The sequence below is a fragment of the Scardinius erythrophthalmus genome (assembly GCF_964197995.2).
Source record: "Scardinius erythrophthalmus genome assembly, chromosome: 4".
Lineage (NCBI taxonomy): Eukaryota > Metazoa > Chordata > Actinopteri > Cypriniformes > Leuciscidae > Scardinius > Scardinius erythrophthalmus.
Genome location: NC_138224.1, coordinates 3,762,572 through 3,789,888, shown reverse-complemented (window position 1 = coordinate 3,789,888; position 27,317 = coordinate 3,762,572). Strand labels below are relative to the sequence as shown.

The 27,317-nt window shown below is 35.8% G+C and overlaps 1 protein-coding gene across 8 annotated transcripts in view; it reads right to left on the bottom strand.

Moving 5' to 3' along the window:
* Positions 1 to 824: 824 nt before the first annotated feature.
* Positions 825 to 27,317, bottom strand: part of osbpl8 (oxysterol binding protein-like 8) — a 76,850-nt gene continuing 50,357 nt past the window's right edge. For 6 of the 8 annotated variants that reach the window (XM_081364135.1, XM_081364138.1, XM_081364141.1 and 3 more), the window contains 20 exons: positions 20,626 to 20,696; positions 19,178 to 19,258; positions 18,974 to 19,075; positions 16,335 to 16,538; positions 15,174 to 15,258; positions 14,934 to 15,093; positions 13,713 to 13,938; positions 13,309 to 13,493; positions 10,876 to 10,957; positions 10,695 to 10,793; positions 10,517 to 10,613; positions 10,334 to 10,432; positions 9,115 to 9,212; positions 8,821 to 8,910; positions 8,156 to 8,292; positions 6,536 to 6,721; positions 5,253 to 5,409; positions 3,574 to 3,676; positions 3,393 to 3,498; positions 825 to 3,315 (listed from right to left, as the gene is read on the bottom strand). In XM_081364135.1, coding sequence (XP_081220261.1) covers positions 3,183 to 3,315; positions 3,393 to 3,498; positions 3,574 to 3,676; positions 5,253 to 5,409; positions 6,536 to 6,721; positions 8,156 to 8,292; positions 8,821 to 8,910; positions 9,115 to 9,212; positions 10,334 to 10,432; positions 10,517 to 10,613; positions 10,695 to 10,793; positions 10,876 to 10,957; positions 13,309 to 13,493; positions 13,713 to 13,938; positions 14,934 to 15,093; positions 15,174 to 15,258; positions 16,335 to 16,538; positions 18,974 to 19,075; positions 19,178 to 19,258; positions 20,626 to 20,696 — 2,501 coding nt within the window. In that variant the 3' untranslated portion in view covers positions 825 to 3,182. The remainder of the gene's footprint in view (positions 3,316 to 3,392; positions 3,499 to 3,573; positions 3,677 to 5,252; positions 5,410 to 6,535; positions 6,722 to 8,155; positions 8,293 to 8,820; positions 8,911 to 9,114; positions 9,213 to 10,333; positions 10,433 to 10,516; positions 10,614 to 10,694; positions 10,794 to 10,875; positions 10,958 to 13,308; positions 13,494 to 13,712; positions 13,939 to 14,933; positions 15,094 to 15,173; positions 15,259 to 16,334; positions 16,539 to 18,973; positions 19,076 to 19,177; positions 19,259 to 20,625; positions 20,697 to 27,317) is intronic. The other 2 variants (XM_081364136.1, XM_081364142.1) reach the window with 1 other exon arrangement.

The following is a 27,317-nucleotide window of genomic DNA, read 5'->3' as shown; positions in this document are numbered from 1 at the left end:
GAGATGACGACAGCGCTGTGACGTCGAAGTCATTGGCCGCTACAATGAACGAGTTAGACTTGGCTTTTTATCTAAAAGAGGAACAGAAGACGCCGCTCGAATCCTTCCTTTGCAAGAAGGACGTTTTTGCTGTTTTGCTGACCGGATATGGCAAGAGTCTAATCTACCAGTTAGCTCCGCTGGTAGCTAAGCGATAGCTTGTTGTGATTGGTCGTAGTGTTGTCTAATTGTGTGCAGTGAGATTTTCAAATGCATGCTTGGTGCCGCCCCTCGAGCTGGCCGATTCCCATTAGTCGACGCCGGAACATTAATCTTTCAGATTTAGGTCTGGATTTCCAGACTAAGGTTATGATACATCACTATGTGAACTCAACAGGGTTATGACATCATCACGTGAACTCACCAGGGTCATGACATCATCACGTGAACTCACCAGGGTTACAACATCATCACGTGAACTCACCAGGGTCATGACAACATCTCAGTGGCAGGCGGGAAGATGGCCCGTCGCTCTGGAAGCTGCTGTCCCAGCATGCATCAGCACACATGTGGATTAAATGACGGCTCCAGCTGTTCGTGAAAATGCATTCAACCCATTAACCCTCCAAAACAACTACATCTGACTTCTATAAACTCAACTAAAATACTAATCTACCATTATCTAAAAAAATAATCCCTGACACGTTGACCGACTACTTGTGAAGGGATTTTGCAAACTGATTATTGTCTTTAGATTATCCCAACTATTTACTAAATAAATAAATGTGCATGATATTGTGATTTTAGATTAAATTATTTTCTTGGAAGAACTGGAATTTACAGTTGAATAAATGATATATTTTATTGAACTCTTTTGTTTTAATTGATTGGTTACTCCACGCTAATGAAGTGAAGTCTTAAAGCGCCCTCTGCTGGCTCTTACAGTAAATGCATCTAAAATGACACAGCATTGCTGAAAACATCACACACATACAGTGAACACATCTGACATTCACACATACCGCTAATATATCAGTTACACAAAACGGTATCAGTAATGAAAGGATTTTAGTTCAATGAAATACTAATACAATTTTTTTTATGACTCTAAAACTTGCATAAAACACTTTATAAAAGCAAAATTAACTAAATGAACAAACTAAAATAAAAAAAGAAATACACTGAAAATGAAATAAACTCATATACGCATGAAAAAAAGTCTCTAAAACTAACTAAAAAAGGCCACAAATTATTTGTAGGTTTTGATAAATGTTCTATTATAAAACTGTACAACCAAATATAAGCAATCCCACTAGACTTGACATTTAACACGTTAAAAATGTTTAAATGATTCCAGTCAGCACATTAAAAATAAATACAGCAAAATTGAAATCAACTGAAAACCAATGATAGTGTGTAAATTAAATAAATCAACTGAAAATGAAATCATAACTATAATAACTTTTACACAAAACCAAATCAATACTGACGTGCAAAGGAAGGAGAAACAATAGTACAGTCTTTTCCATTTATTTGGTGATATGTCACAGGTGACAATAAACTTACAGCAAGTTATTTCTGTAATACAAATAAAGCATGGTCTGTACATAGAGAGCAGGAAATCATCAAGAACAGAAACAATAACGTGGATCAGCAGGAGTAAAAACCTGTAAAAAGAGCCTGGGGTGAACAAAAAAAAAGTCAACAAAGATGTCAACTAGAACTACGTGGAGACGAACACTGAACAGAGTGCATGTGACATGGAGTTTGATCCCTGGTTTGGTGGCAGACGATGGCAGATCTATGGCAGCTTTGAGCTCCGGGCGGGACGAAATCTACAACTCACAGTGAGACGCCGAGCCGGACACGTCTCCGAGATCGAGTATGGCACATTCACTCCAAAGTGAGAAATAAAGACAAACGATGGTGGGAATTAAACGGTCGGGTGTAATCCCTCAGACTCCGGCTGCAGGACCCGCTTGTAAAGGCACGTGGTTTTTCTTTTTAGTAGTTATTGTTGATGTGTGCACATTCAAAACATCTGATTGGACGCTGTGCAAGTGATCAGGTGACCGAACGAAGACACGTGACGGGGCTATGGGTGACGGCGTCTGGCTAACACACGTTTCTCTAGAAGTACAAAAGGAAATGGGTTCTTTACTATGTACAGATGAGACGTTAACGCTCTAATCTACTCTCAGACTATTTGGCTTGTTAATCGTACATCTAGTCTGATGTAACATTGGCAGACAAGAGTCAAGCAACTACAAAAAGTACGCAACAGTATTTCCTGCTACAGGTTTACTAACGCCTAGATCTACTGTTTCCTCCGAGTAATATTAAAATGTGACGCTTGAGATACTGTACACGCTTCCTCCAGTATCCTTCCAATAAATTAAACATCGTTACCTTCAAACACGACTTACGAACGTATGAAATGCAGGATCCACACACTGTGCTGTTAAAAAAAAATGAAGATTCAGAATGAAATTGTTCCCGGAACAGTTTTTAAATAATACAAAAATTTAACCTCGACTCACAACATCCTTCATTCATTTAATAAAATGCTCGTAAAATACCAGTAACATCTGCAATATTGAACCTTTTTTAAAGTTTATATTAGGGTGTTCGGGTCACGTTTCAGTCCCAAAAAGGAGTTTTAGGACTAAAATGCATTAAGACATATTCACTTTCATAACATTTCCAAATTCTCATTGCTATAATGCATCCATACGCAAATTTTATTTAAATCAGTACAAATTAAAGGCAGTACAATAAATACCATCACGTACAAATACTTAATATCTCATTTTTTAGGGGATTTTTTTTTTTTTTTGCACTTCAGTCATGAGAATTTGGGGTGAAATGTGCTTATTTGTCATGAAAATATCATATAATTCGTTTTTTTTTTACCTAGATTTGATGATATTCACCCATTAAGTGTGTATGTTGACTGACGTCCTCCATGGAGGGGTTAAACAGTGCTAAAATAAATTAAAACCATTGGAGGCTGATGAAGAATTTCCTCTTTTTTGAAGAATAAAAGTAAACAGTCATTTCTAAAAACATCCCACAATGCACTTCAACCACGGCTTGATATTAGCCGACGATACGAATTCATTAAAAAAACGGAACGAATGAAAACCGAATGTGATGGTGAGGTGAGTGAAGGGTCTCCCGTTCGAGGAGGAGACCTGGACTTGTTACTTGAAGATGAAGTTGAGGAGGACCTGGACGAAGATGAGGAAGAGGATGATGGCGAAATCTCTGTGAGTGAGGAACCAGCTCTCCGTCGTCGACTGACTCGCCACTCGACTCCTCAGGGCGTTGACGCTCCTGGACGCAATGTTAAGAAAGGTGAATATTCTTGTTGTTCAGTGTGATGTGAGTGTGTGTTAGAGACGCAGCGTCACCTGTTAATGTCCTCCTGGGTTTTTCTGATCGACTCAATGGCACTTTGGATTTCACTCAGATCTGTTCCTTTCTTCCGGAGGCGGCTGTTGTGTTTGCTTTTGTGCCCTGAAGGAAAGACAGTGATCAGGTGGTGGCATGTTTGAGCATGTGTGTGTGTGTGTGTGTGTGTGTGAGACGTACTCTCGCTGCCTGACGAGTCCTGTCGGTCCGGCTCCGGAGACGAGCAGCCACTTTCAGGACTCTTAGGTTTATCACTCTTGTGTTTCCGCTTTGGTCCCGTCACCTGCAGAAACACACGCAGACGAGAGCCGGACATTCACACAGTTTATTCTTTATATTGTGGTTATGACAGTCTGAATTATATATGCGATTCTCAGATATTTTTGAAAGGCTGAAAACAGGGTCCAACATGAACTTTTTGACAGCCATAAATATTTAATACTGGCAATGAAGCTGTATTTTGCATATTTGTTTCCATCCAAGTTGGAAATTTCTATTTTTTTTTTTTTACATTTATTACTACATTTATTGCTTGTTCAAATGCAATTGAAATACATTTATTATGTATTTATTTAAATGCTAATTTAATTTCTAATTATTTTTTATTATTATTATATGCATTATTTGTTTAACTCCAAATTTAATTTCTAATTAATATTTTATTTATTATTATTATTATTATTATTATTATAGGTATTATTTGTTTAACTCCAAATTTAATTTCTAATTATTTTCTATTTATTATTATATGCATTATTTGTTTAACTCCAAATTTAATTTCTAATTAATATTTTATTTATTATTATTATTATAATGGGTATTATTTGTTTAACTCCAAATTTAATTTCTAATTATTTATTATTATATGCATTATTTGTTTAACTCCAAATTTAATTTCTAATTAATATTTTATTTACTATTATTATTATTATTATTATAATAATAGGTATTATTTGTTTAACTCCAAATTTAATTTCTAATTATTTATTATTATATGCATTATTTGTTTAACTCCAAATTTAATTTCTAATTAATGTTTTATTTATTACATTTACTATTTATTTGAAAGCACATTTAATTTAAAATCATTTTTATCATTACATTTATTATTAATTTTTACATTTTTTATGTATTATTATTTAAACGTATATATTTCATTCTACTTCCCTAACCCTTCATTTATACAACATTTATTATTTAAACGCCAATTTAATATCAAACTATTTATTATTGCATTATGTATTTAACTCTTACATTTATTTATTTAAATGCAAACTCAATAATGAAAATGTAACTTCTAATTATTATTTTATTACATATTAAGATTTATTTAAAGAAAAAAAATTCTAATCAATTTTATTGTTACACTTATTTTTTCAAATTTAATTTATACTTACTTTGTATTTAATACAACATTTATTATTTATTTAAGCATGAATTTAATTATTATTTATCTAAAATTTCTGAATATCACAAAAAAATATTGTTTCCATCCCATGTTATTTAATGTGCACATTTATTCCTATCTTTGTAAATGCTTTTTTATACAAAATCCCAAGATTCACAAAACAATTCATTTTGGACCCTAGTTTCAAAGATGCATCCCTGATGCAACCAGAAAACAGAAAAATCACACAGGCACGCATGCGAGTCAGTTGCAAACGCCAAAGAGCACAAAGAAAAAACAAAAGCTGAAAGTGAAGCAGAGTGGTCATGTGACCAGGTCAGGTAGCAGATGATTGGTTGAATGGAAGGTTGAAGAATGGACAGAGCGCAGGCGACGGCAGGCGATGATGAGATGGAAGCAGAGAGAGGGATTGTGGGTAGAATGAGGGAGAGGTGGGGACAGAAGGACGTACCTGGCTCAGGTAATTGTCCCTCCGGGAGCCCTGCTGGGTACTGAGACTAACTACACTGGCTGAACGTACCATAGGCGTCCTGTGGCGCACTTTGGTCTGAATACAGCCGTCTTTCTCGAACTGAATCAGATCGTTGAGCGGATCCCACGGACGAGTGCTAGGACACAGAGAAACACACCATCCTCACAGTAAACAGGACACGCTACAATGACCTTCCTGTCCAGGAGGGGGCAGCGTGTGTTAGAAAACCAACAGTGAGCGCAGGCTGAACTGCTCTCAGATCTGTTTTAATGCTTCAGTTCAATTTTAGCTATCAACAAAATCAAGTTATCAAAAAAAAAAAAAATGTTTTATTTTGACCAAATTCCATGTTTTCCATTAGAATTTTTCTGGATTCCATTCAGTTAAATTAAATAAACAAAATAAATGATCAAAAATCATGTCTAATCAATTGAATTCACAATATATATATATATATATATATATATATATATATATATATATATATATATATATATATATATATATTTTTTTTTTTTAAGTTTAACAAAAATGAAATTTTTAGGGCCCACAAATTTCACAAATTCCCTGTTTTCCATTTGAATTTTTCTGGATTCTGCTTTTGATGCTTTAGTTAAATAAATTCATTTAATTTAATCATAAAAAAATCATGTCTAATCAATAAAATTCATCAAGCTTTAACAATTTTAATGCTTCAATTCAATTTCAGCTTTAAAAAATAAATAAAAAATTGGGCCCTATGAAATCAGTTTCATTTTTCCCAAATTAAGTGTTTTCCATTAGAATTTTTTTTCTAGATTCCATTTGGTTAATTGAAATAAATAAACTTAATTTTAATCATCAAAAGTCATGTCTAATCAATTGAATTCACAAAAAGCTAACAACTTAATTAATAAAAAAATGTTAAATTTAAAACCTTTTTTTTATAGTTGAACAAAAATGACATTTTAAGGGCCCTATAAAATTTCCCCCAAATTCCTTGTTTTCCATTCGAATTTTCTGCATTCCATTTTGATGGTTTAATTAAATAAATAAAAAAAATATATAATTTAATCCACAAAAATCATGTCTAATCACTAGAATTCATCAAACTTTAACATTGTAATAATATAATCAATAATAATGAATATTTTTCTGTGTTGTGCTTTGATTTTTCTGGATTTACGATTTAACACAAATTCATCATCAAACACAGTGGCAATCAATTAAAGGCATACAACATCACTTGAATGAATCGTAATGAAATGTAAATGTGTGCTTACTCAGCGTAGCGGTAGTGCCACTCTCCGGTGGCGGGGTCCTGCTCGAACAGCGCGGGCATCCACTCCTCACACTTGGCCTTGCGCTCGCGCGCCGCCTTCCTCTGAACCTCCTCCAGGATGAACTTCTCATTTGTCGCCTCCGTCTGATCCTTGTTGTTTATGGCCCGTGTCACATGTTGCCACAGCCTGAAGATGACAGAGAAACACTTCTGTAAATGTGGTCCTTTTCATAATCGGGAAACTATTTGTTATTTCTCATGTCACTGGGCATTAGCATTAGCATAGGGCCCTATGAAATCCGTTTGATTTTGTCCCAGATTCCGATTTTTTTCCATTTTTAAGGTAAAATTTAATTTAAAGCTTAAAGTTTAACAAAAATAGGGCACTATTAAATCAGTTTTATTTTACCATTTTATTTAGCTATTTTACGAAATGTGTCTGTTTTAATGGTTTAATTAAATTTGAATAATAAAAAAAATCATGTCTAACCAATTTCATAAAACTTTAAAAATTTATTTATATTTAAAAAAAATCTAGAAATTCTTGTGGTTTAATATTCACAGACACTAGTCCATATCACGATTCCACGTGTACATTTTGATTTATTCCATCCAAATTTTTCCAAATTCAGTGGCATTCCACATTATACTGTGTATATATACAGTACATGTCAAAAGTTTGGAAACATTTAGTTTTTTTATATTTTTGAAAGAAGTCTCTAGTCTAATGCTTATCAAGGCTGCGTTTATTTGATCAAAAATACAGAAAAAACAGTAATATTGTGAAATATTATTACAACTTAAAATAATAGTTTTCTATTTGAATATACTTAAAAAAATAATGCATTCCTGTGATGCAAAGCTGAATTTTCAGCATCATTACTCCAGTCTTCAGTGTCACATGTGACATCCAGTCTATCACATGATCCTTCAGAAATCATTCTAATATGATGATTCATTATGAGTGTTGGACAAGTTCTGCTGCCTAATATATTTGATGAATAAAAGGTTAAAAAGAACTGCATTTATTTAAAAAAAAGATATATATTTTCTAATAATATAAATCTTAACTATCCCTTTTTTTTATCAATTTAACACATCCTTGCTGAATAAAAGTATTGATTTATTTAAAAAAAGAGAAAGAACAAAAACTACTGACCAGTCGTGTATATTGTTGTTACAAAAGATTTCTATTTTTAAAACATTTGCTTTTTTTTTTTTTGCTTTTTACTTTTTATTCATCAAAGTATCCTACAAAAGTATCACAGGTTATGAAAAAATATTAAGCAGCAGAACTGTTTCCAACTTTGATAATGAATCATCGTATTAGAATGATTTCTAAAGGATCATGTGATAGACTGGAGAAATGATCCTGACAATTCAGCTTTGATCACAGAAATAAATGATCATTTAAAGTATAATAAATTGAAAACCAATTATTTTAAACTGTAATAATATATCACAATATTGAATTTTTTTTCCTGTATTTTTGATCAAATAAATGCAGGCTTGATGAGCAGAAGAAACATTAAAAATAGTAATGTTTCCAAACTTTTGGCCTGTACTGTATATGTTTACGAATGAATTCAGTGATCCCGCATCACATGACGAGCATCGATACCTCTCGGACTCAAACTCGCTCTGTTCTTCCGGAGGAACGGTGCCTCGGATCAGTCGGTTCTGCCTCAGCTCCGGCGTTGGGTCCCAAAACGTCTCCATCTCACCCGTCTTCTTATCGTTGATGAAGACTTCGCTGTCCTGTAGAAAACACACACAATGACAGTCTGAATCTCAAAGAGCTCTAAGAAGCCTTAGTTTCAAATCAAAAGACATTTCAATTTGCTAAAATCATTAGTTGTGGCTAGACCACATGCTTTAGACGTATTAGACATGCTTTAGAGTATTCCGGCCAAGAACTGCTCACTTTGACGTTAAAAATCGTTTGATTGACATGTAAAGAGACCCATTTTGGGATTTATATGTAACCTTCAAGGTCTTTACACACTGAGTCCGAAGTTTTCGTATGCGTTTTTTTCGTATTCGTCATTCGGTGGCTCTGAATTGTCAAAACTCCTCTCAAAATGCTTGTTACGGATGCGAAAAACGCAGAAAATCGAACCCGATACAATTTTTTTTATGACGGATGAAAGTTTCGGAGGCAGTGTGTAAACCTGATTGACACAAAGTGAGGTCGTGTTTATTTTTTAACGTGCGAACATGTCGGACGAGGACTTTTACAGTTGATTTCTTGTTACTTTAGTACACACACACACACACACTACTCACCCAGTGCCCCTCGAGTGTCGCCAGCACCTCCTTCCCAAGTTTGATCTTCCCGTTGATCTGATTGACACTATCACTGCTGCCAAGGAACGGCTGAGATGACGGGGAAATATCAGTCATGCCATTGAAACAGGTCATATAAAGCATCATCCGTTTGTGGATGTCGTTATCAGTGTGGCATTTAGGATGATGTGTTACGGATGTGATGTCTGTGGCCTTTCTGTCTGCGCCCTACTGTTCTTCTAAATGTCACCAAAGCTCAAAAACACAGACATGAACACTCATACACACACACACCTTGAGTTTGAACTCCAGCTGAGCGCTGTAGCCCGTCTTCTCACAGGTGATGGACACCTGTCCGCCCAACTCCAGAGTCATAGTACCGTACAGGATCCCTGAGACACACAGACACAGAATGTGTTAATCTGCGTGAGTGAATGGTGTATCTGACTGTTAGTGAATAAACCCATGTGTGTGTGTGTGTGCAAGGACATTGAGGTTTATTTTATTTGCACAGGTTCTCTTATAATAATAATAATAATCATATTAATAATAATAATAATCTTATTGAAAAACCCAACAACGCACATCACGTTTCTGGACAAACAGCCGTAATACATGACGCTTGCTAAGCCAGACCTCAGTCTGCAGGAGATGGTCTTTGGTAACACTCTATGATAACAATTCAACATTAACAAATACTATTGAAGCTTAACAGATCAAATATGAAAAAATGTATTACTATATGCATTATATATATATATAAATAAATCTTTATAAATATACATGACAAATACAATTATAAATCGTATTATATATATATATATATACATACATACACACACACAATTTTAATAAATATTTAGAATTACATAATTTTATAAATTACAATATTTATAATAATTATGAATCATATTAATACTATGTAAAAGTATATATATATATATATAATTAACATTCTATAAATATATTTACATTACAAATATAATTTTACAAGTAAATTACATAAATATAAATCATGAATACATATCCATAACTAAATATTAAACAATTATATTATTATTAACGTGTGTATATATATATATATATATATATATATATATATATATATAGAGAGAGAGAGAGAGAGAGAATATATATTATTTATATATAAATAATAAAATATACACACTTAGATATATATATGGTAAATATATATAAATTAAAAACTATCTGAATGTACATTAGCTAAAGATCTGTTAAGCGTTACATAATGAGCTAATGTTTTTCTTGTTATTATTAAGAGATATACTGTATAAAGTGTTACCAAACCGTCATATTCTAACTAAAATGCCAAATCTAGCCTGGATACTGCACATGTATCTAAACCAGTCCAAACGAGTTACTAAACATGTAAACATACCTAGATGTGTCCCTACAGAAGACAACGGGGATAGGGTTAGTCGTGCAGCGTGACTGTTAGCTGTGCTAACGGGTGATAGTTCACATTAACGTATGTGCATGTGCGCAGACAGACCTTTGCAGTGAGCGTAGGGCATGTTCATCACATAATCCTCCCCTCTGTTCAGAAACGACAGCCTGGCTTCTCCGTCCAAGATGGCCGACAGCGAGTTTCCTAAAAAAACACCAACAAACTCACAATCAGACGTGTGTGTTATACAAAATCATGCGATTTAATAGACCGTATCTTATGTCTCACCGTAAAACTTGGACTTGGCCAGGATGCTGCCGCTGAGACAAAAGCCATCCTTCCTGTTACTGACATAAAAGGCTGAAACTGGAGGATGATGGGATACCTGGAGGACAACATATGTATCATCTTGGTGTGTAGTTCAGTAATATACTAACTGGAATCGAAGTGGATGTCACTGCTTTACCTGCTCTGCGATGTAGAAGGTTTTGCTGTTTGTCTTGGTGTGGATCCATAAACAGCGAAATGTTTCTCCGATAATGGGGTTATACGGTTTCTTTAAACCCTGTCAATGACGAAAAGATGAAAATATGAAGTAAAATGACAGATTTGAGATGCAAGATGGCTGTTAGTGAATCTGTCTTCACCTTTGGCTTCTTGTAGAATCCAGAAATGTACCATTTGACCACCTTCTTCATCCGGTTATAAGCGTTCTCCTCCACCGCCGCTCTGATGACATAAAACACAGACAATTATGATGAAGCTTCTTTAATAAAACAAACTAAAATCAGATTTTATGCATATTTTTACATTTTATTTTGCCTTCACACTGAGGACTACATGTGGACAAACAATCCAATGAAATAAAGTACATTTATTTATAATAATAATAATAATCATCACAATAATAAACAATATATTGTGATTATTATTAATATGAATAAATGTCATTTAATTAATTGGATTATTATTTAGTCACCATGTTTGTCCCACTTTATCCTTAATAATGCTAAAATAACTTTAATATAAATTACATTTAAAAATATCAATATAAAAAAAAATATTTTTTTAACACATTATTTGGTTTTGTTTTTAAAACACAATTTATGTTTTTTAAATCCCTTTCATTTTAGAACAACGTATGTTTTTTTAAAAAAAGCTTCTTTAATAGGGGTGGGCGATATCTCGATATTTACGATATATCGAGATATTTTTTAAACTCGATATGGATTTTGACATATCGTATATATCGATATATTGTTTATATTTAATTCTGATTTCGCCCATTTGCTTGTTTGCCTTCTCTGTGCTGTGCTCGCCCCCGCCCTCGCGTGTTGTCTCATTCAAGTCCCCCGAGTCCGGTCAGGCACATCAATCTTTCCCCGCCCAGCGAGTGCTTGAAGTGCGTCAGAAACAGCGCGCGCGCGATTAGTTGTTGTTGGTATTTTTTTGTGTAGCGTCGCCTCTCGCCGCATTGCTTTTGTTTGAGGGCGCTTAACACACTCACACTTAACATGCTCCCCTAGAAACGGGCCTGGCAGCTCGCGCCAGCTCTAGACACGTTGAAAGTTTCCTGATTGTGACGGATGGCCGAATTTACATGACACATTATAAATTAGCATTAGCCTAAGTTACCTATTCTGCTATATACAGTGCCGAAAAGAAGAGAAGAAGATAAAGGTGGATAAAGACAGAGGTAAAGTGATGTAATGAATGAACAGTTTATCTAATTGCATAGTAGTCAGATACTATAATTTAATGGCAGTTATTTTTACCTTTAACTTTATGCTAGCAGTTGTTCTGAGTTCCCCAGAGGCCCCAGACAGTGTGATTTTGTAACAATCATGTCAATTTTTAGATGCATTTTTATCACTTTTTTTTTAATTAATGTTTTACTCTACAGTTGTGCAGTTTTTGGGGGATATATGGCATTTTTTTTTTTTTTATTTGCCAGAATTAGTAATATTTCTATACAGGTTTATTAAAAATAGTGCAATATGTATTATTTCTTCCTTTATTTTACAGTTAAATTATTATTTTTGTATACAGGGATTTTTTTTTTTTTTTATGTTGCAGAAGCACTTTGTTCCTACATGAACAGCCTACCTATTTGCACTTCAATAAAAAAAGACTGTGGTATTTGGCATATTTGTTTTTGCAGTAGTTTTTGGGGGGTTATTTTTCCTGTAAAGATATCGAGATATATATCGTATATCGAGATATAGCAAAATATATCGAGATATATTTTTTGCTCCATATCGCCCAGCCCTATTCTTTAATAAAACAAACTAAAATCAGATTTTATGTATATTTTTACATTTTATTTTGCCTTCACACTGAGGACTACATGTGGACAAACAATCTAATAAAATAAAGTACATTTATTTATAATAATAATAATAATAATCCCAATAATAAACAATATATTGTGATTATTATTAATATGAATAAATGTCATTTAAATAATTTGATTATTTAGTTACCATGATTTTACCATGTTTGTCCCACTTTATCCTTAATAATGCTAAAATAATTCTTAAAATATAAATAATTAAAATATACATTTTTAAAAAAATCAATGTTTTTTTAACACATTTTTGTTTTTAGACACAATTTATGTCGCTTTAATTTTAGAACAACGTATGTTTTTTAAAACACAATATATTTTTTAAGTCGAACCTAACAATGCACATTTTCGGAACACTAGATTTGTAACCAGTGTCCTTTTATTATTATTCATAAACTACTACTAGATATTAATATTTCAAATTGATATTTTGAATAATAATTGTTAGGTTCATTTAGTAATTTTATGGTGTTCTATTATTAATTGTTATTATTTTTTTTTATGTTGCATTATTTTCATTTCAGTTTTAGTAGTGCTTCAACTATTTATTTCACTTAGCGGCCAAGGCAACATTTCTAACTTTCATTTCAGTTTTTCAACAAACATTAATATACATTATGGTAATTCAGCTTTATTTCAATTATTTTATTAGTTTCCGATTTATTTGTGAATATAAAGGACCATCTGAATACTCAGAACGTCACTGTGCCTGTGTGTGTGTGTGTTATCTTACTCCGACAGGAAGTCCGCGTGGTAGTAGTAATCGGACAGTTTGTCCAGGAAGGATCGTGGCTCCAGGATGAAGGTGGGCAGGACGACTTTGGACAGGTCCATGCCGGGCCGGACCTGCTTCAGTAGAGTCCAGATCAGAGATTTATTCTCTTCTGATACTGTCTCTGTCTGAGCCGCTTCGCCAGCCTGATAAACACACACACACACACACACACACACAGATTGAGTGAACAGATTGTGTCATATCCACCACAGACTTTCTGTTCATCTCCCCAGCTGTCTGCAGTAAAAATAGACGTCTGAATATTGTGTTAGCATCTGTGCATTAATAGCACTCCACTCGAGCCAAACAATAATTCATCATGATAATGTCATGATTTACAGATTGTATTGAGCCGGACGCACCTCTCCGAGCTCCTCGTGGCTCTGCTCAATGTACGGCGTTTCCCGCAGCGTCTCGTTGGGATCCATGTCGACGTACGAGTCTTCCTGTCGCTCCGACGTGTCGCTGTCGCTCTCTTCACTTTTATCCATCACCTCATTTTCCCACTCCTCCTGCTCCTGCTCATTCTCACGGTCCGACTTATCAGAATACAGGTCTGGATCCTTAAACTGGTCACTGTCATTAAACCTGGTGGATCACGCAAACTCTCAGTTAGTAGACAAACACAGGACTTGCATTAGTCGCTGACTACATCAGTTTTGGTCAATGTAAGCGTATAGAGTCCAACATCTGAATTCTAAAGTTAAAACTGTGGGTTAACAGTGAAAATGCAAGTAATAAACCTTTAAAGACAGACCTACTGTGAGCTAAGAGGTTGTTAATCGATTGTATAGGCTTTTGTTGAAGCCGTCAGTCCGCATTATTTCAACTTATTTTTTTAAATAAATCATGTTTACCAGATAAATTTGTGGTGAAAAACTACATTACCCATGATGCAGTACAGAAAATTCCACCAATCAGAGGGTTGAAACAAGCAAAATACGCCAAAAGAGCTCTTTAGCTGTAAAGCATGATGGTCTTGATATGCTTTCCTTCTTTTTTTGCAATAAACTTTTTTTTTTTTTTTTTTAAATTTAATGTCATCGCAATGCTTTCTTTTGTAGTTCTTTTCCTCGCTAAAGCCGTTAAACACGCAGTCTTGTGCCTTCATCTTTTAGTCTGATTATCAAATACTTTTTTGCTTCAAATCAAAGTTTGTAATGTTGTGATTCACCTCATAGCTGGCTGTTTTAGTTCATGGTGTATAATGCTTTTATAAAGACTATTTAAAAAATCCCTATGGGAAAATGAATGGAAAAAATACCTCCAGAACCAACGCCACTGAAAAAGTAGGCAGCATTAATGTGCTCGACTGTGAATGTGCTAGTCATTGAAGATTTGTATTATTGGTTATCATATTTCTAGTGTGCCATAAAATGAAAATAACTATCTGCTATCATATTAGCCAAGACTGAGCTCTCACTGAAGATTTCCAAGTAAATGTCACGGCACTCTGCCGCTGATTGTCCGTCATTAAAAATTAATATGCAAGTTCATGAAGTGTCAGTTTTTATCAATGCTGAATAAAACATGAATCTAAAGAGCCCGTAACATGACAGCTCAGTGTGTTACTGTGCTCTTACTGAAAGCCATGCATGTTGTGCGCCCGCAGCAGACTGTAGAAGTTGATGTGCGAGTGCTCTGCGGTCTGTGGCGTCTCCTCTTTGCCCTCTCTGATCATCGTTCTCTTCAGCAAACTCGAGCATTTCAGAGCCAGCTCAAGAGCGTCCATCCAACATCGGCCTGCACACATCACGCAAGAGATTAAAGCCGCAGTAAAATACAGCGCTCTGTTTCGTCAGTGTGTTGAGTGTGTGTCTCACCGTCAGATTCTGAAGCCGCTCTGAAGATCAGGTGGCTGCTGGGTAACGGCTGTGTGATGGACCCCACGGCTTCTCCTTTAGGACCCTAAACGCAAACACAATAAACACTTCATCCAACTATCCAAATGGCACTTTTTACACTAATTAAAGAATATTAGAAGAATTAATCCTCATAGCATTTTCTTTTTATATACACTTTATATTTCTTTTATACACTACCGGTCCATAGTTTTGGGACAGTGTGATTTTTTTATACTTCAGTAAGGACACATTAAATTGAAAGTAAAGACATTTATAATGTTTTCTACTTCAAATAATGCTGTACTTTTGAACTTTCTATTCATCAAAGAATCCTGAATAAAATGTGTCACGGTTTCTACAGAAATATGAAGCAGCACAACTGGTTTCAACATTGATAATAATCAGAAATGTTTCTTGAGCATCAAATCAGCATATCAGAATGATTTCTGAAGGATCATTTTTTACTCTATTTTTGATCAAATAAATCTCAAATAAGAGACTCCAGACCCCAATCTTTTAAACGGTTGTGTGTTTTTAAATATTTAATGTATGTTTTATATTATTTTATTTTTATATTTAGATTATTATATATGTTTGTCTTACTATGCCTGTAAGACTTCTTTTGGCACTTCAAAGATTAGAGGTGTGTGTAACAAAACTGCTCCGAGACCCGAGGGTTGAGGATCCAAATGCAGTTCACTGGGTTAATCCACAGACATACATAAAGGCCAGGCAAAGGTCGAAACACAGATGAGCAGTCCAAGCAAAGACAATGTCCAGGGCTAAGGCAAAACCAATGATATCCGGGGAACAGAAATAACAAAGATCCAGGGAACAAGGCTCAGAAAAGCAGTACTTACATACTAACAAGACCTAGAGTGACTGAATTAACCAGGTTTATATAGGCAGAAACTAACAAGCAACAGCTGAACACAATCATGGCTGATAGTCTGTGCAGTGGGTTATGGGTAATGTAGTCTTTGCTAGAGTCTGAGGTGGAGTACCCTCTGATGGTAATCGAGGGCCACTCTCACTGGTGATCGTGACAGTATGTCTACTCCAAACATTTAATTTTCAAATGATAATGCAAAACAATGCAAATCCGAAAAGGTTCGGGTAAATCCGAGTTTTCTCATGTACCTTGACGGCCCAGATGGACTGCTCGAGGGGGTGGAAGAGCTTGAAGCAGAACCCGTCCTTCTTCGACGGCCTCTCGATGAGCTCACAGGCGTTGAGCAGCACGGTACCGACCCACTGGCCGTTCTTATTGGTCTTATAGATCAGCAGGACGCCTGGCTTCAGCACACACCACAGCTTGGTCCAGCTCTTCAACGTGCCACGGATCTGAGAGAGACAGAAAACGGGCTCATATGAGACTGGAGTTCATTTTAAGGATGTGGTTTGATTACTTGATCCAGACCTAAGATCGATTTTAACTTCCCTTTCTCCTGTCCCTGCAGGTCTTTTTATTGCATACTATCACATTGGTTTAATCATTGTGAGTGTCACTGTGATTATTAAAATTTCAGCGGTTTACCCCTGCAGCGATGTAAAGACTGAGGAGGAGAGGAGACGTCAAAATGAAAAGTGCTGTTCAATTTTTAATCATGTTTTTGTCCTTTTGGGTTTAACCACCAAAACGTAATAGTACAGCACATGCATCTGTCTAGTGTGGATGAATTACGTGAGATCAAATGAAGAATAAGACAATTTTGAGATAATTTATGTGTAAATGGACATGCATTGTACTACTTATGCAAACTGTATTCCAATCAAAGCCTTTTTCTGCAAATTAGGCCGAATTGCTTTCGTTTTATTTGTGATCCATACAACCGAAACGCAGACTAGAGCTGCACGATTCTGGATAAAATTTGTTTAATAAAAAAAAAAATCACGATTCTGAGCAGACAACTAGATAAAATAGCATGTAATTTACAAGAGGTTCTGAGAAAATGTTAAAGGGGTGGTGTAATGCCCTTTTCACAAGATGTAAAAAAAGTCTCTGATGTCTCCAGAGTGTGTGTGTGAAGTTTCAGCTCAAAATACCCCACTGATATTTTTATATAGCATGTTAAAATTGTCACTTTTTGAGGGCAGTTTTGTGTCTGTCCATTTAAAGGGATAGTTCACTTTGAAATTAAATTTTGGTATGTTTTAGCTTACCTCAAGGGAAAAGAAAAGAATTAAAACAATTCCCCATCGTCCAAATTAAACAATTCCCCATCGTAAGTACACATTGATGGCCTAAGACACGAAACGAGCGGTTTGTGTGAGAAAACGAACAGTATTTATATCGTTTTGACCTCTTATACACAGCACACGTCCAAGTGATCTGAGGGCGCGAGCGCATCCTGCTGTGTGACGTGTGCGCAGACTGGTTCATAGATATATACACTAGATGTCGCATTGTCTATGGCAGTTCATTGGAACGAATGTCTTTAAGGCGACATCTAGTGTATCTATACTGCGCCCTCAGATCAGATCACTTGGACGTGGCTGTGTCTATGGATCGTTTAATTTGGACGATGGGGAATTGTTTTAATTTGGACTCTGTGCATGCTCTTTGAGAAAGTATCCATAGACCTGCATCAAATGACTGAGAGACAAGAACGGTTTGACCTAAAAATATCAAAATTGAAACTACTGCGGAAAAAAAGACACCTACATCTTGGATGCCCTTGAGGTAAGCTAAAACATACCAAAATTTAATTTCAAAGTGAACTATCCCTTTAAATGCAAATGAGCTGCTGCTCCCGGCACAGAGGGCGGAGCTTCAAGAGCTCGTGTCCTTTTACCTCACACACACATGCACTGGGAATTTCAAAAACTTTTAGCCTTTTATGTTCAAACCGAAGTCAGAAAGATGGAGAGACTCAAGAAGAAGTGACAACATGTAGAAGCAACAGAACATTTCTGAATGTTTAGTTGATGAATTTATATAGCTTGCGTGTAGTTATCTTCTAGTCACTGATCAGCATATTCTGTCTTGATAATCTATAAATCGTGTTCCGGGGGCGGGGTTTATGTAAATTTTAGGGTTGGTGATGTCACTAACCCGGGAGGAATGTGGTGTAGTCTCTACCAGCCGTTTGTTGTAGTCCTTAAAAAGCGATTTCTTTAAAAGCAAATATCTCCCTTTGCTTTGAACTTTGAGCGCTGTAACTTTGCAGATGTTGTTTATGCTCAAACAGCAACATTACACACTAACTAAAGTTAGAAAATTGAAATCATAATCAACCACCCCTTTAATTGCTGCAGTGTTTTTTTAACAAAAAAAATCTGTTTGAGTGAATGATTCAATGACTCACTCGTAAAGACTGAACAAATCTGTTGAATGAATGATTTAATGACTAGTACATTTTTAACAGTCGCTTGTCGCCACCTACTGGTGTACCGATGTCACTGATCCAATCTTTATTTGAAGCATCAAGTTACTTTCAAAAGGTGATTTGCTCTATTTTTACACTATCAGTGTTTATCTATAAACTTTTATCCCAGTACTTCTGTGATAATTTGAATGATACTGTGTGGTTGACAAGACTGTTTCATACCTTTACATGACAACTGCTCTCGCTGTGATGGTACTGTGATGGACATATCGCCGAATCGCTGTCATTTATGAATATCGTAGGGCGTTTGAATAGAGACTGTAATCTTTTAACGATTAATTGTGCAGCTGTACCGCAGACACTCATTTTTTCGATGCAGCTAACTTGATTCCACACCGAAACCTCCAGTATGAAAAGGCCTATAGGAATAAACACATTTTAATGACACACCTTGAGCCAGTCGGCCATGACAATGACAGACGGATCAGTGATGGTGCTGAGCAGTTCTTTAGTGGCGCGTTTCTTCTCTTCCCTGTAGTTCTTCTTTTGCACCTGAACAAGCATCACAGTCACAATTATTGGTCATCAGTACTCAAACATAATGCAAGAAAAACAAAGTGAAACTCCGGGTGCCATTAATGAGTGTGGCTGTACCTTGAGAGACTCCTTCTTTGTAAGTTTGTTTCCAGACGCAGATACGTCCTTGTCTGAGCCATTATAGAGCTTGGTTTCCGACTGTGAAACCAACACAGACTTTAGTAATTAGCACAGCATGCTGTAAATCATGATATTTTGAGCTGCACTTTAGCTTGGCCTAAGTAAATGTCATAATTCATTATACATGCACACATATAAGTATTAACTAAAACCAAAACCATAAAAAACACATTCATTACTAGAAATTAAATAATCATGACATGAAATAAAACCAAGCGAAATGTTACTTTGGCAACTAAAGTTGTTGTTGTTGTTGTTATTTCTTAATTGAAGTATTAAAATAACTATAAATAAACTAAAAAAAAAAAAAAAAAAACCCATAATTTTTTTTTTAAAAAATCCATATCTATTTCATTTTATTATTATTTTTTGTAAAAAAGAAAAAGAAAAAAGTTTCAATGACTCACTCATAAAGACTGAATGAATCAGTGTTTCTTGAATGAACGATTTAATGACAAACTGATTTTTTAACAGTCGCTTGTTGCCACCTAAAGATGTAATTGATACAATCTTTATTTGAAGCATCAAGTTAACTTCATAAGGTGAATCGTTGTCATTTAAGAATAAGATCGCATGGGTGCAGCACTATAAAAATATACAAAAATTATAAAAGTATCTCCATGATACTAAAATAACACTGCTACATATAATATAATTAATATAATATAAATGTTTAATGTTTCTTGGAAAAATACAAAGGAAAAACAGCAAAAAAAAAAGTAGTGTATTTTTCAAAAGAAATAAAGCAAAATACAGTTTCATGAATAGTAAGAAGCACTTCAAGTCTGAACATTTACTCAGATCACCTGCCAGGTGGGTCAAAACTTCATTTCGGACGCTGGTTTCGGGTAAAGATCTGTATTTTAATTTCATACCGAAGCCTTTCGAAGCCGATTAGGAGAAATAATATCTTTACGTGAACAGTGGTTAAATATGCCTTTGAAAGGGTTTGAAAGATATCAGCTAATTCCTCACGTCGCTCTCACGCTCTTCTGCAATCCGGCTCTCGTGTTTGACGGGATCTGTGACTTGGGATTTATTAGGGATTGCGAGTGTTTGTATTAACGGTCTGTCTGGATGTGGCGGCACGCCTACGTCTACAAAACCTTACGAAAACCTGCATGGCTCTGAAGCAATTTGATCATATTACAGAGTGTTGGATGTTAACAGCATCTTCTCTAGGGTTATTTCTGATGCGCTGCTAATCAATGTACCCCCCCCCCCCTGCAGTCCTGTCACCTCTGAGATGCTCTTCACTATGTATAATTAATAAACAAGGGCTGAAGATTGCTAGAGGACCAGCCGACCCACATTGATCTGATTCCAGTCCTCAGAGGATCATGGGAAGGGAGAATAAACAAGAGCCTGTCTGAGTGTGAGTTTACCTTGCTCTTGGATATGGAGTGTGAGGAGTCTTCTTTCAGAGGCAGGATTTCTTCTTTGCCACGTTCAAAACCTGCAAAAAAGCAAGATGTTGTAATTCAATTCGACTCGACCAGCTAGGCTGATATTTAACAATTTTGATTACTGGGCATATAAAAATATATATCAAATAAAAATATAAAATACTGAAAGGCTCTGGAACCTCTTTGCACTGTGTTTTGTGTTTGTTCTTGTTTTTTCCCCCTTTCTTTCCTTAACCTGTGTAAAATGTATCATCAAATATATCACAAGTCATGTTATACAATAAAAAAAAAAGTTTTATATAATAATAATTTACAATTATATGTCTATATACAAACAAATATGCATGTAGGATTCACATGGTAGCAACACCAGTGATATTTCACTATTCTTGATACGACCTAAGTCTAATGATTAACTTGAGATAGGTTACGTGTTGCTAATAAACAACAAGTGCAGTTCATACTTTTGTAAAAAGAGACATTTCTCATCGACACTGGTCGAAAAACCTGCATTGGTCAATGTTAAATGTTCACCAAGGTATAAAATCTGATCCCAGACCTGCACTTAGAGGCTACATCTTTCCATTAGAGCAAAATATGAGTTTATTTCAGTCCCACGACCCTGGGAAAATATCTCAGTGACGGCTGTATCAACACCCCCGAATGCCGTGAGTCAGAGATTCACAACAGCTGGAGGAACACACACACACACACACACACACACACACACACACACACACACACACACACACACACACACACACACACACACACACACACACACACACACACACACACACACACACACACACACACACACACACACGTTTTATGGGGTCTTTGCATAGACATAATGATATTTATAACCCTAAATGTACCACTAAACCCCATTACAGAAAACTTTCTGCATTTTTACATTTTCAAAAAAACATTTTAGTATGATTTATAAGCTGTTTTCCTCATGGGGACCAAAAAATGTCCCCATAAGATTAAAGATTTCTGGTATTACTATCAATTTTGTCCCCACAATGTAGGGAATTACCTGAACACACACATTTGCTTTGACAGATTGCACACATGCTACTTCATCTGATCTCTGAACGACACAAACGGCTCCTAAACATCACCTGAAAATAAAAGGTGTAGCAGGAATCATCATGTTTAATGTGTAAATATTATGTCGCAAAATAAATCATATATATATATATATATATATATATATATATATCTCAAATATATATATATTTTTAAATGATTTTAGTTTTAGTTAACGATAATAACACTGGTGTGTTTTGATGTTGGTGGACGTGTCCTATATCTAAGGCCTTGAAAAAAATAACAACACTTCATCATAAGCAAAAAACGAAAACAGTTTCATTAGATAAGGCCGAGCACGATCTGTCAATGTCACTCTGTCAAGACTAGTTAGTTTCTTAGGCATGAATAGCACAACTGTCAATTTAAATATCATCTCTACTTGACAGAATCATTGTCTTGACTGTTGGCTGGGAGTGTAATAAAACAAAAGTTGGCAAGTTAATTCAAGTTATGATTGAAGACCTTATGGAAAAGCTTAATAAACAGTTTTCTGTCCAATGATGACATTTTCTATTGACAGTAAGACTGGGTAGGACACATTGAGCTCTTAATTATTATTTAAAGACAATCTCAGACAAGAGAGCACTTAAAAATAAGTGGTAACACTTTGGTTTAGGGTCCAATTCTCACATGAACTAGTTGCTTATTAGCATCCATAGGATATTGGCTGTTTATTAGTACTTATAAAGCACATATTAAATGCCTTATTCTGCATCCCTTAATCCTCTCCAATGCCTAAACTTAACAACTGCCTTACTAACTATTAATAAGTTATTTGAATTGGAGTGTGGCCAAATAATTTCTGAGGATGACAACTTTTCCCCTGAAGACAAAGACTATAACATTTTAAATGCGTATACACACTAAAACATTGATATAACATAAAAACAAAACTTTTCGAAGTTGTAAATAAAACAAAATTGGAGTGCGTTTTACAAGAGAATACCATTACAGTCAATTCAACATGCCACTTGACATTTATTTGTGAAATGTTAGCAATTTCAATTGGCCCCTTTTTTAGTGTATCTGCTAAATAGTTAATTTGATCAACTGTATCATTTAGATCATCTCAAAGCAACAACTGCTGAAAACTTAAGATATTTCAACCCAGTTTAATCACAAAGGCACAACAGCAGACACTCTTTCATGCTATGAGAGTCACATAAGATGCTTTAATAAAGGAAACTTGTGCATTTTACTGACAGAACTGGACAATTTTCAAGCAGTTCCAGCATCTGTATCCAAATGAACAGGGAGCAAAGATGCACTCCTTGATGTTTTTGGACTAACCAAACAGCGATGGATGTAAATGACGACCCATCGATCAGGTTAAACGGGTCTTTTGTCTCTATTGTCGATTGCCGGGCCAAGCATTGTGTTCATCTCAGAAAACACTGCACTCCAAGAGCTCTTAAACATGTTAATCATACGCAGAAAAACCCACTTGTCCTCAAGAGAGCATCAGCATAACTCGTCTGTTAGCATATTAGTTACCTATTCTGCTGTCGCATAAATCTGCATTAACCACGCTTTTCATTTAACGACAGGCTCAGATTTACTTCACAATCTGACTGGAACTGACGTCACTTTCCTGATCCTGCTCCCATGCCATCTTTTCCTGTCTTCTCACTGCTATCCTATTGATAAAAGTGTGAATAATGGAGGTCTAAAGACGAGAGCAGTTCTCAGATCAGATGTAATAGTTCCTCTTGTGCTCAATATGCTAATGGGACAGCTGGGAAATTAAGTATTGAATACAACATGTGATGCATACACACACACAGATACACTGACACACTCTCTCTCTCTCTCTCTCTCTCTCTGATATCTAGTCTATAACCTCAAGTCTGTCCTTAAAAACATCAACAATAAGCAATAAGGGACCTTAGATTTCATGTGTGCTATCAGTTTAGATAAAATGTACATTGCATTTAAATGCAGAAAATGCACTTAGAATGGGAGTCTAAGAGAGCGAACAATTTTGGTTTTAACAACCAAACAAATTATTGGTTAGTGCTGTTATAACAGACATGCAGAACCGTTTTATTTCTCCTTTGAGCATTATCAATAGTTAATAAAAATGAAAGCATGTGTGATTTTTAATGAGAATTCTAAAACATTCAAATGTTTTGTTGTGGTCTAATTATATTGAATCATTATTGTAATATTTTTTGATAACAAAAACATTGACAGCTCAATATAATGACGTAAATATATTATAGAATGCAGTTAAAATGCCCATAAAAATTGGAAAATATTACTAATAAGCCAGAGCAGAACTGGTGTGTGTCTCTGAGTGACACACAGCGCTGTTTCGTTTCTGAGTGAATCCGCGTTTTGAGTGAATCAATCGGGTGAGCCAGTGATTCAATGGCCCATTCATAAAGAGAGCCATTTACTTCATCGAATGCGCACAATATCCTCAACTCATCATGTCAGTCATTTCTTCTTACTATCTACATGTGATAGATGTATTGTGCCTTTTCGAATTCGAATAAAGGCTTTGGGAACATCCATCCTAATACAAACACACACACACACACACACACACACACACACACACACACACACACACACACACACACACACACACACACCAACCTTTATATGTCTTACATTAATCTTTTATGTTTTACAGCTTTCTCTGCAAATTAAACTGCGATTGCAGAACGCATGTTAACATTCCCAGAGTGAGTCGAGTTCATCTGTAAATAATGTCTGGGATAACATAGACATTTACCACTGAGGATGATGACAGCTCACTCCACAAGGAGGTAGAGACGACATCTGTGTGTGTCTTTGTTTAATAAGCCATGACGCTGTGTGAGTAATAATACACACATAAAGCAGGAGCTCACAGACAGCTCTGATCATTAGCCAGAACTGAGCCAGAGAGAGAGGGAGAGAGGGAGAGAGGGAGCTAGCTTTGACTGGATATACATAGAAAATACATTTAAAACTAAATATTGCCGTGGACAAAAAACCACTGATGGATTCTTGTCAGACAGCACTGCAGGCTCACCTGCTTATTAAACATTCAACACGCGCGCCTACAGTCAGACATGCAGAGAGTACAGGCAAAACAACACTGCAAGACTGCAGAACAGAAAACAGTCAGTGCTGTCGGCTAAACAACTCTTTTATTTGAGTAATGTACACAAAATTAACCTCAACATGGAGCCTGAATTTGAGTTTTCTTCCGGGAACGAACACGTCACAATATTCCTCATTTAAATAATTCCCGCACAAGGCATTCGGAGAATAAAGGGGCGGGGCCTGGGTTAGTTAGTTAGTAGTGTGTTAAAACTCGCATGATATTTCCAAAACACGCTCAAAGCGCTTGACCAATCACAACACACTGCTCCAGCCGACCAATCAGAGCACACTGCACTTTCCGGAAGGAGGGGCTTGATAAAGACAGGAACTATACAGAGCGTTACTGACAGACTGGGAAGAGAGGAGCTGCAACCATAGATATATACACACACAGATGCCTCATTTCCGCTTTTCCGGTTTTTACAACCAAAGGCTGTGCAATGTTGTGGCATCTTGAAAAATTCATTGATATTTACTGTGAGTAATGACAGCATTTGAAGTGTTGATCGTTCCAAGATGGCGGATGCATCAAAGTGAATGTGGTTTCTACATCTATGTCTGCAACAATGTAAAATGTGGAAAAAATACGGTGTTTTTGAACATGCAAGCCTGAAAACTTTTTCTAGCAGAGCCCACAAACAAAATCAAGACTTTGAAGTAAAAGGGCATTTATGACCCTAATAAGCATTGTGCATTAATGGTCTACTTGTGTATTTGTGTGTGTCTCTGCTGTGAGACAGAGACGTGTCTGATATTTCCACACTCCTGCGGCGTCCTTGACTACGGCAAACCAGCAGCGCCGGGTGTAATTCCACCCCGACCGGCCGAACGGAGGCTCAGTCCGTCTGAAGGGCAGAGAGCATCGTCTAGAAACAGAGACAAACTATTCCGTATAACACTTAATACGAGCAACGTGCCATTTTAATAAGGCATAACGCAACAACAACTACACAGCATAATGACAAATGGAGTGTTACTGCGAGTCATCCGGTCAGCACACAGGTGCCAAGACGGGGAAACGCACCTGTGTTTTTGTGCACGCCATCTATTAATAATCACACATCTGTGCTAATCTGCCACCTCATACAGTAAAGTGCAGATGATCCTCTCGTTCGGAGCGGAGGGGTGAAACATTGATCTGTGGGAAAATAAAGCTTAACTTGTTCCGGAAGTAAAAATACTATTCAAAATGATTTTAGGTGATAAAGCAAAAACCTTTAAAGACAAAACCAAGCGCTCTCATGTTTTCAACTGAATTCACCCTCATAAAAATTGTGTTTGTTATGAGTTCAAGGGTTATGTAAGCTAGGTTACTGATAGTAAACTTGACATCAAAATGTTATCCGAATTTAAAAAAAGATCCAACATATAATCACTTGCTCCACTTCATAAACAACTTTCCTTGTCAGCTGATCACCAAGGACACTTTTCACTTTAGGTTTATTAGCTTGTTAGCTTAAACTGTGCAATTGTACATGCAATTCACATACATAAATTACATATTTTTTGTGTGCAGATTTTATTAACACAATAACCCCCCCCAAAAATGTCACTGTTTGATCATGTCCTAATGAGATAAGAAGTTCTTTCATTCTGCAAATACATTTTACTTTGAAAGAAATGTGATTCATTTCTGAGCCGGCCAGTTTAGTTATGCTTATGGAGAAAATTAATATACAAAAAATACTCGTGAAAACAAGTGGGCAGCCACTGCTGAGCTCTGCATCTTTATCCACTATAATGATCCATCAATCCGGATTTGAGTGATTCAGTATTAAATCAAAGCCATTACCCTTTAAGCGAACTCTGCTATTTTCACACAGGTGAACGTGACGCGCAGACAAGATTTGTGCAAATGCAATACACTCTGGGTCCATTAGCTAATCTCTGCTCAATGGACTCCATTAAAACGTTAAAAAAAGGATAACAATAATGGAAATGCCGGGTAAGCGTACAAATGTGAGTATTAAAATAAAAACACCATCTCTGAGGCATGCTAAATGAAGACTAGCATCTGCCAGCATCCAGAGCACAGCGAGCGGCCTGTGTGCGTAAATAAGAGCTTTTAATGCATCCCTCTCTACTTAAAGTCATAATCATGATGGATAAATGGAGCGGAGGCCGCACTGACACGAGTCAAATTCACTATGAGAGCTGAAACTACTGCATTCTGATGAACAGCTCGATTTACTGACCTTGAGTAGATGACAAAGGAAAAACAGTCCTTATTTATGCTATTCCAACCCTAATGCGAACCCTCAAATGAGGTTTCTGAGAACTATGGTTGGGAACTAAGAACTGGCTCTTATTCAGAACCAGCTTGGCTTATTTTAATAATAATAATAAATAAAAAAACACTGAAACCGAATGATTTAGTTCTTGGACATTAATCTTCAGTCAATGTAGACAGAATGCAGAAGTAAAATAATATAAATAAAGGCAAGTCTCAAATTTATCAGCGAGTCTAATTCAGACTA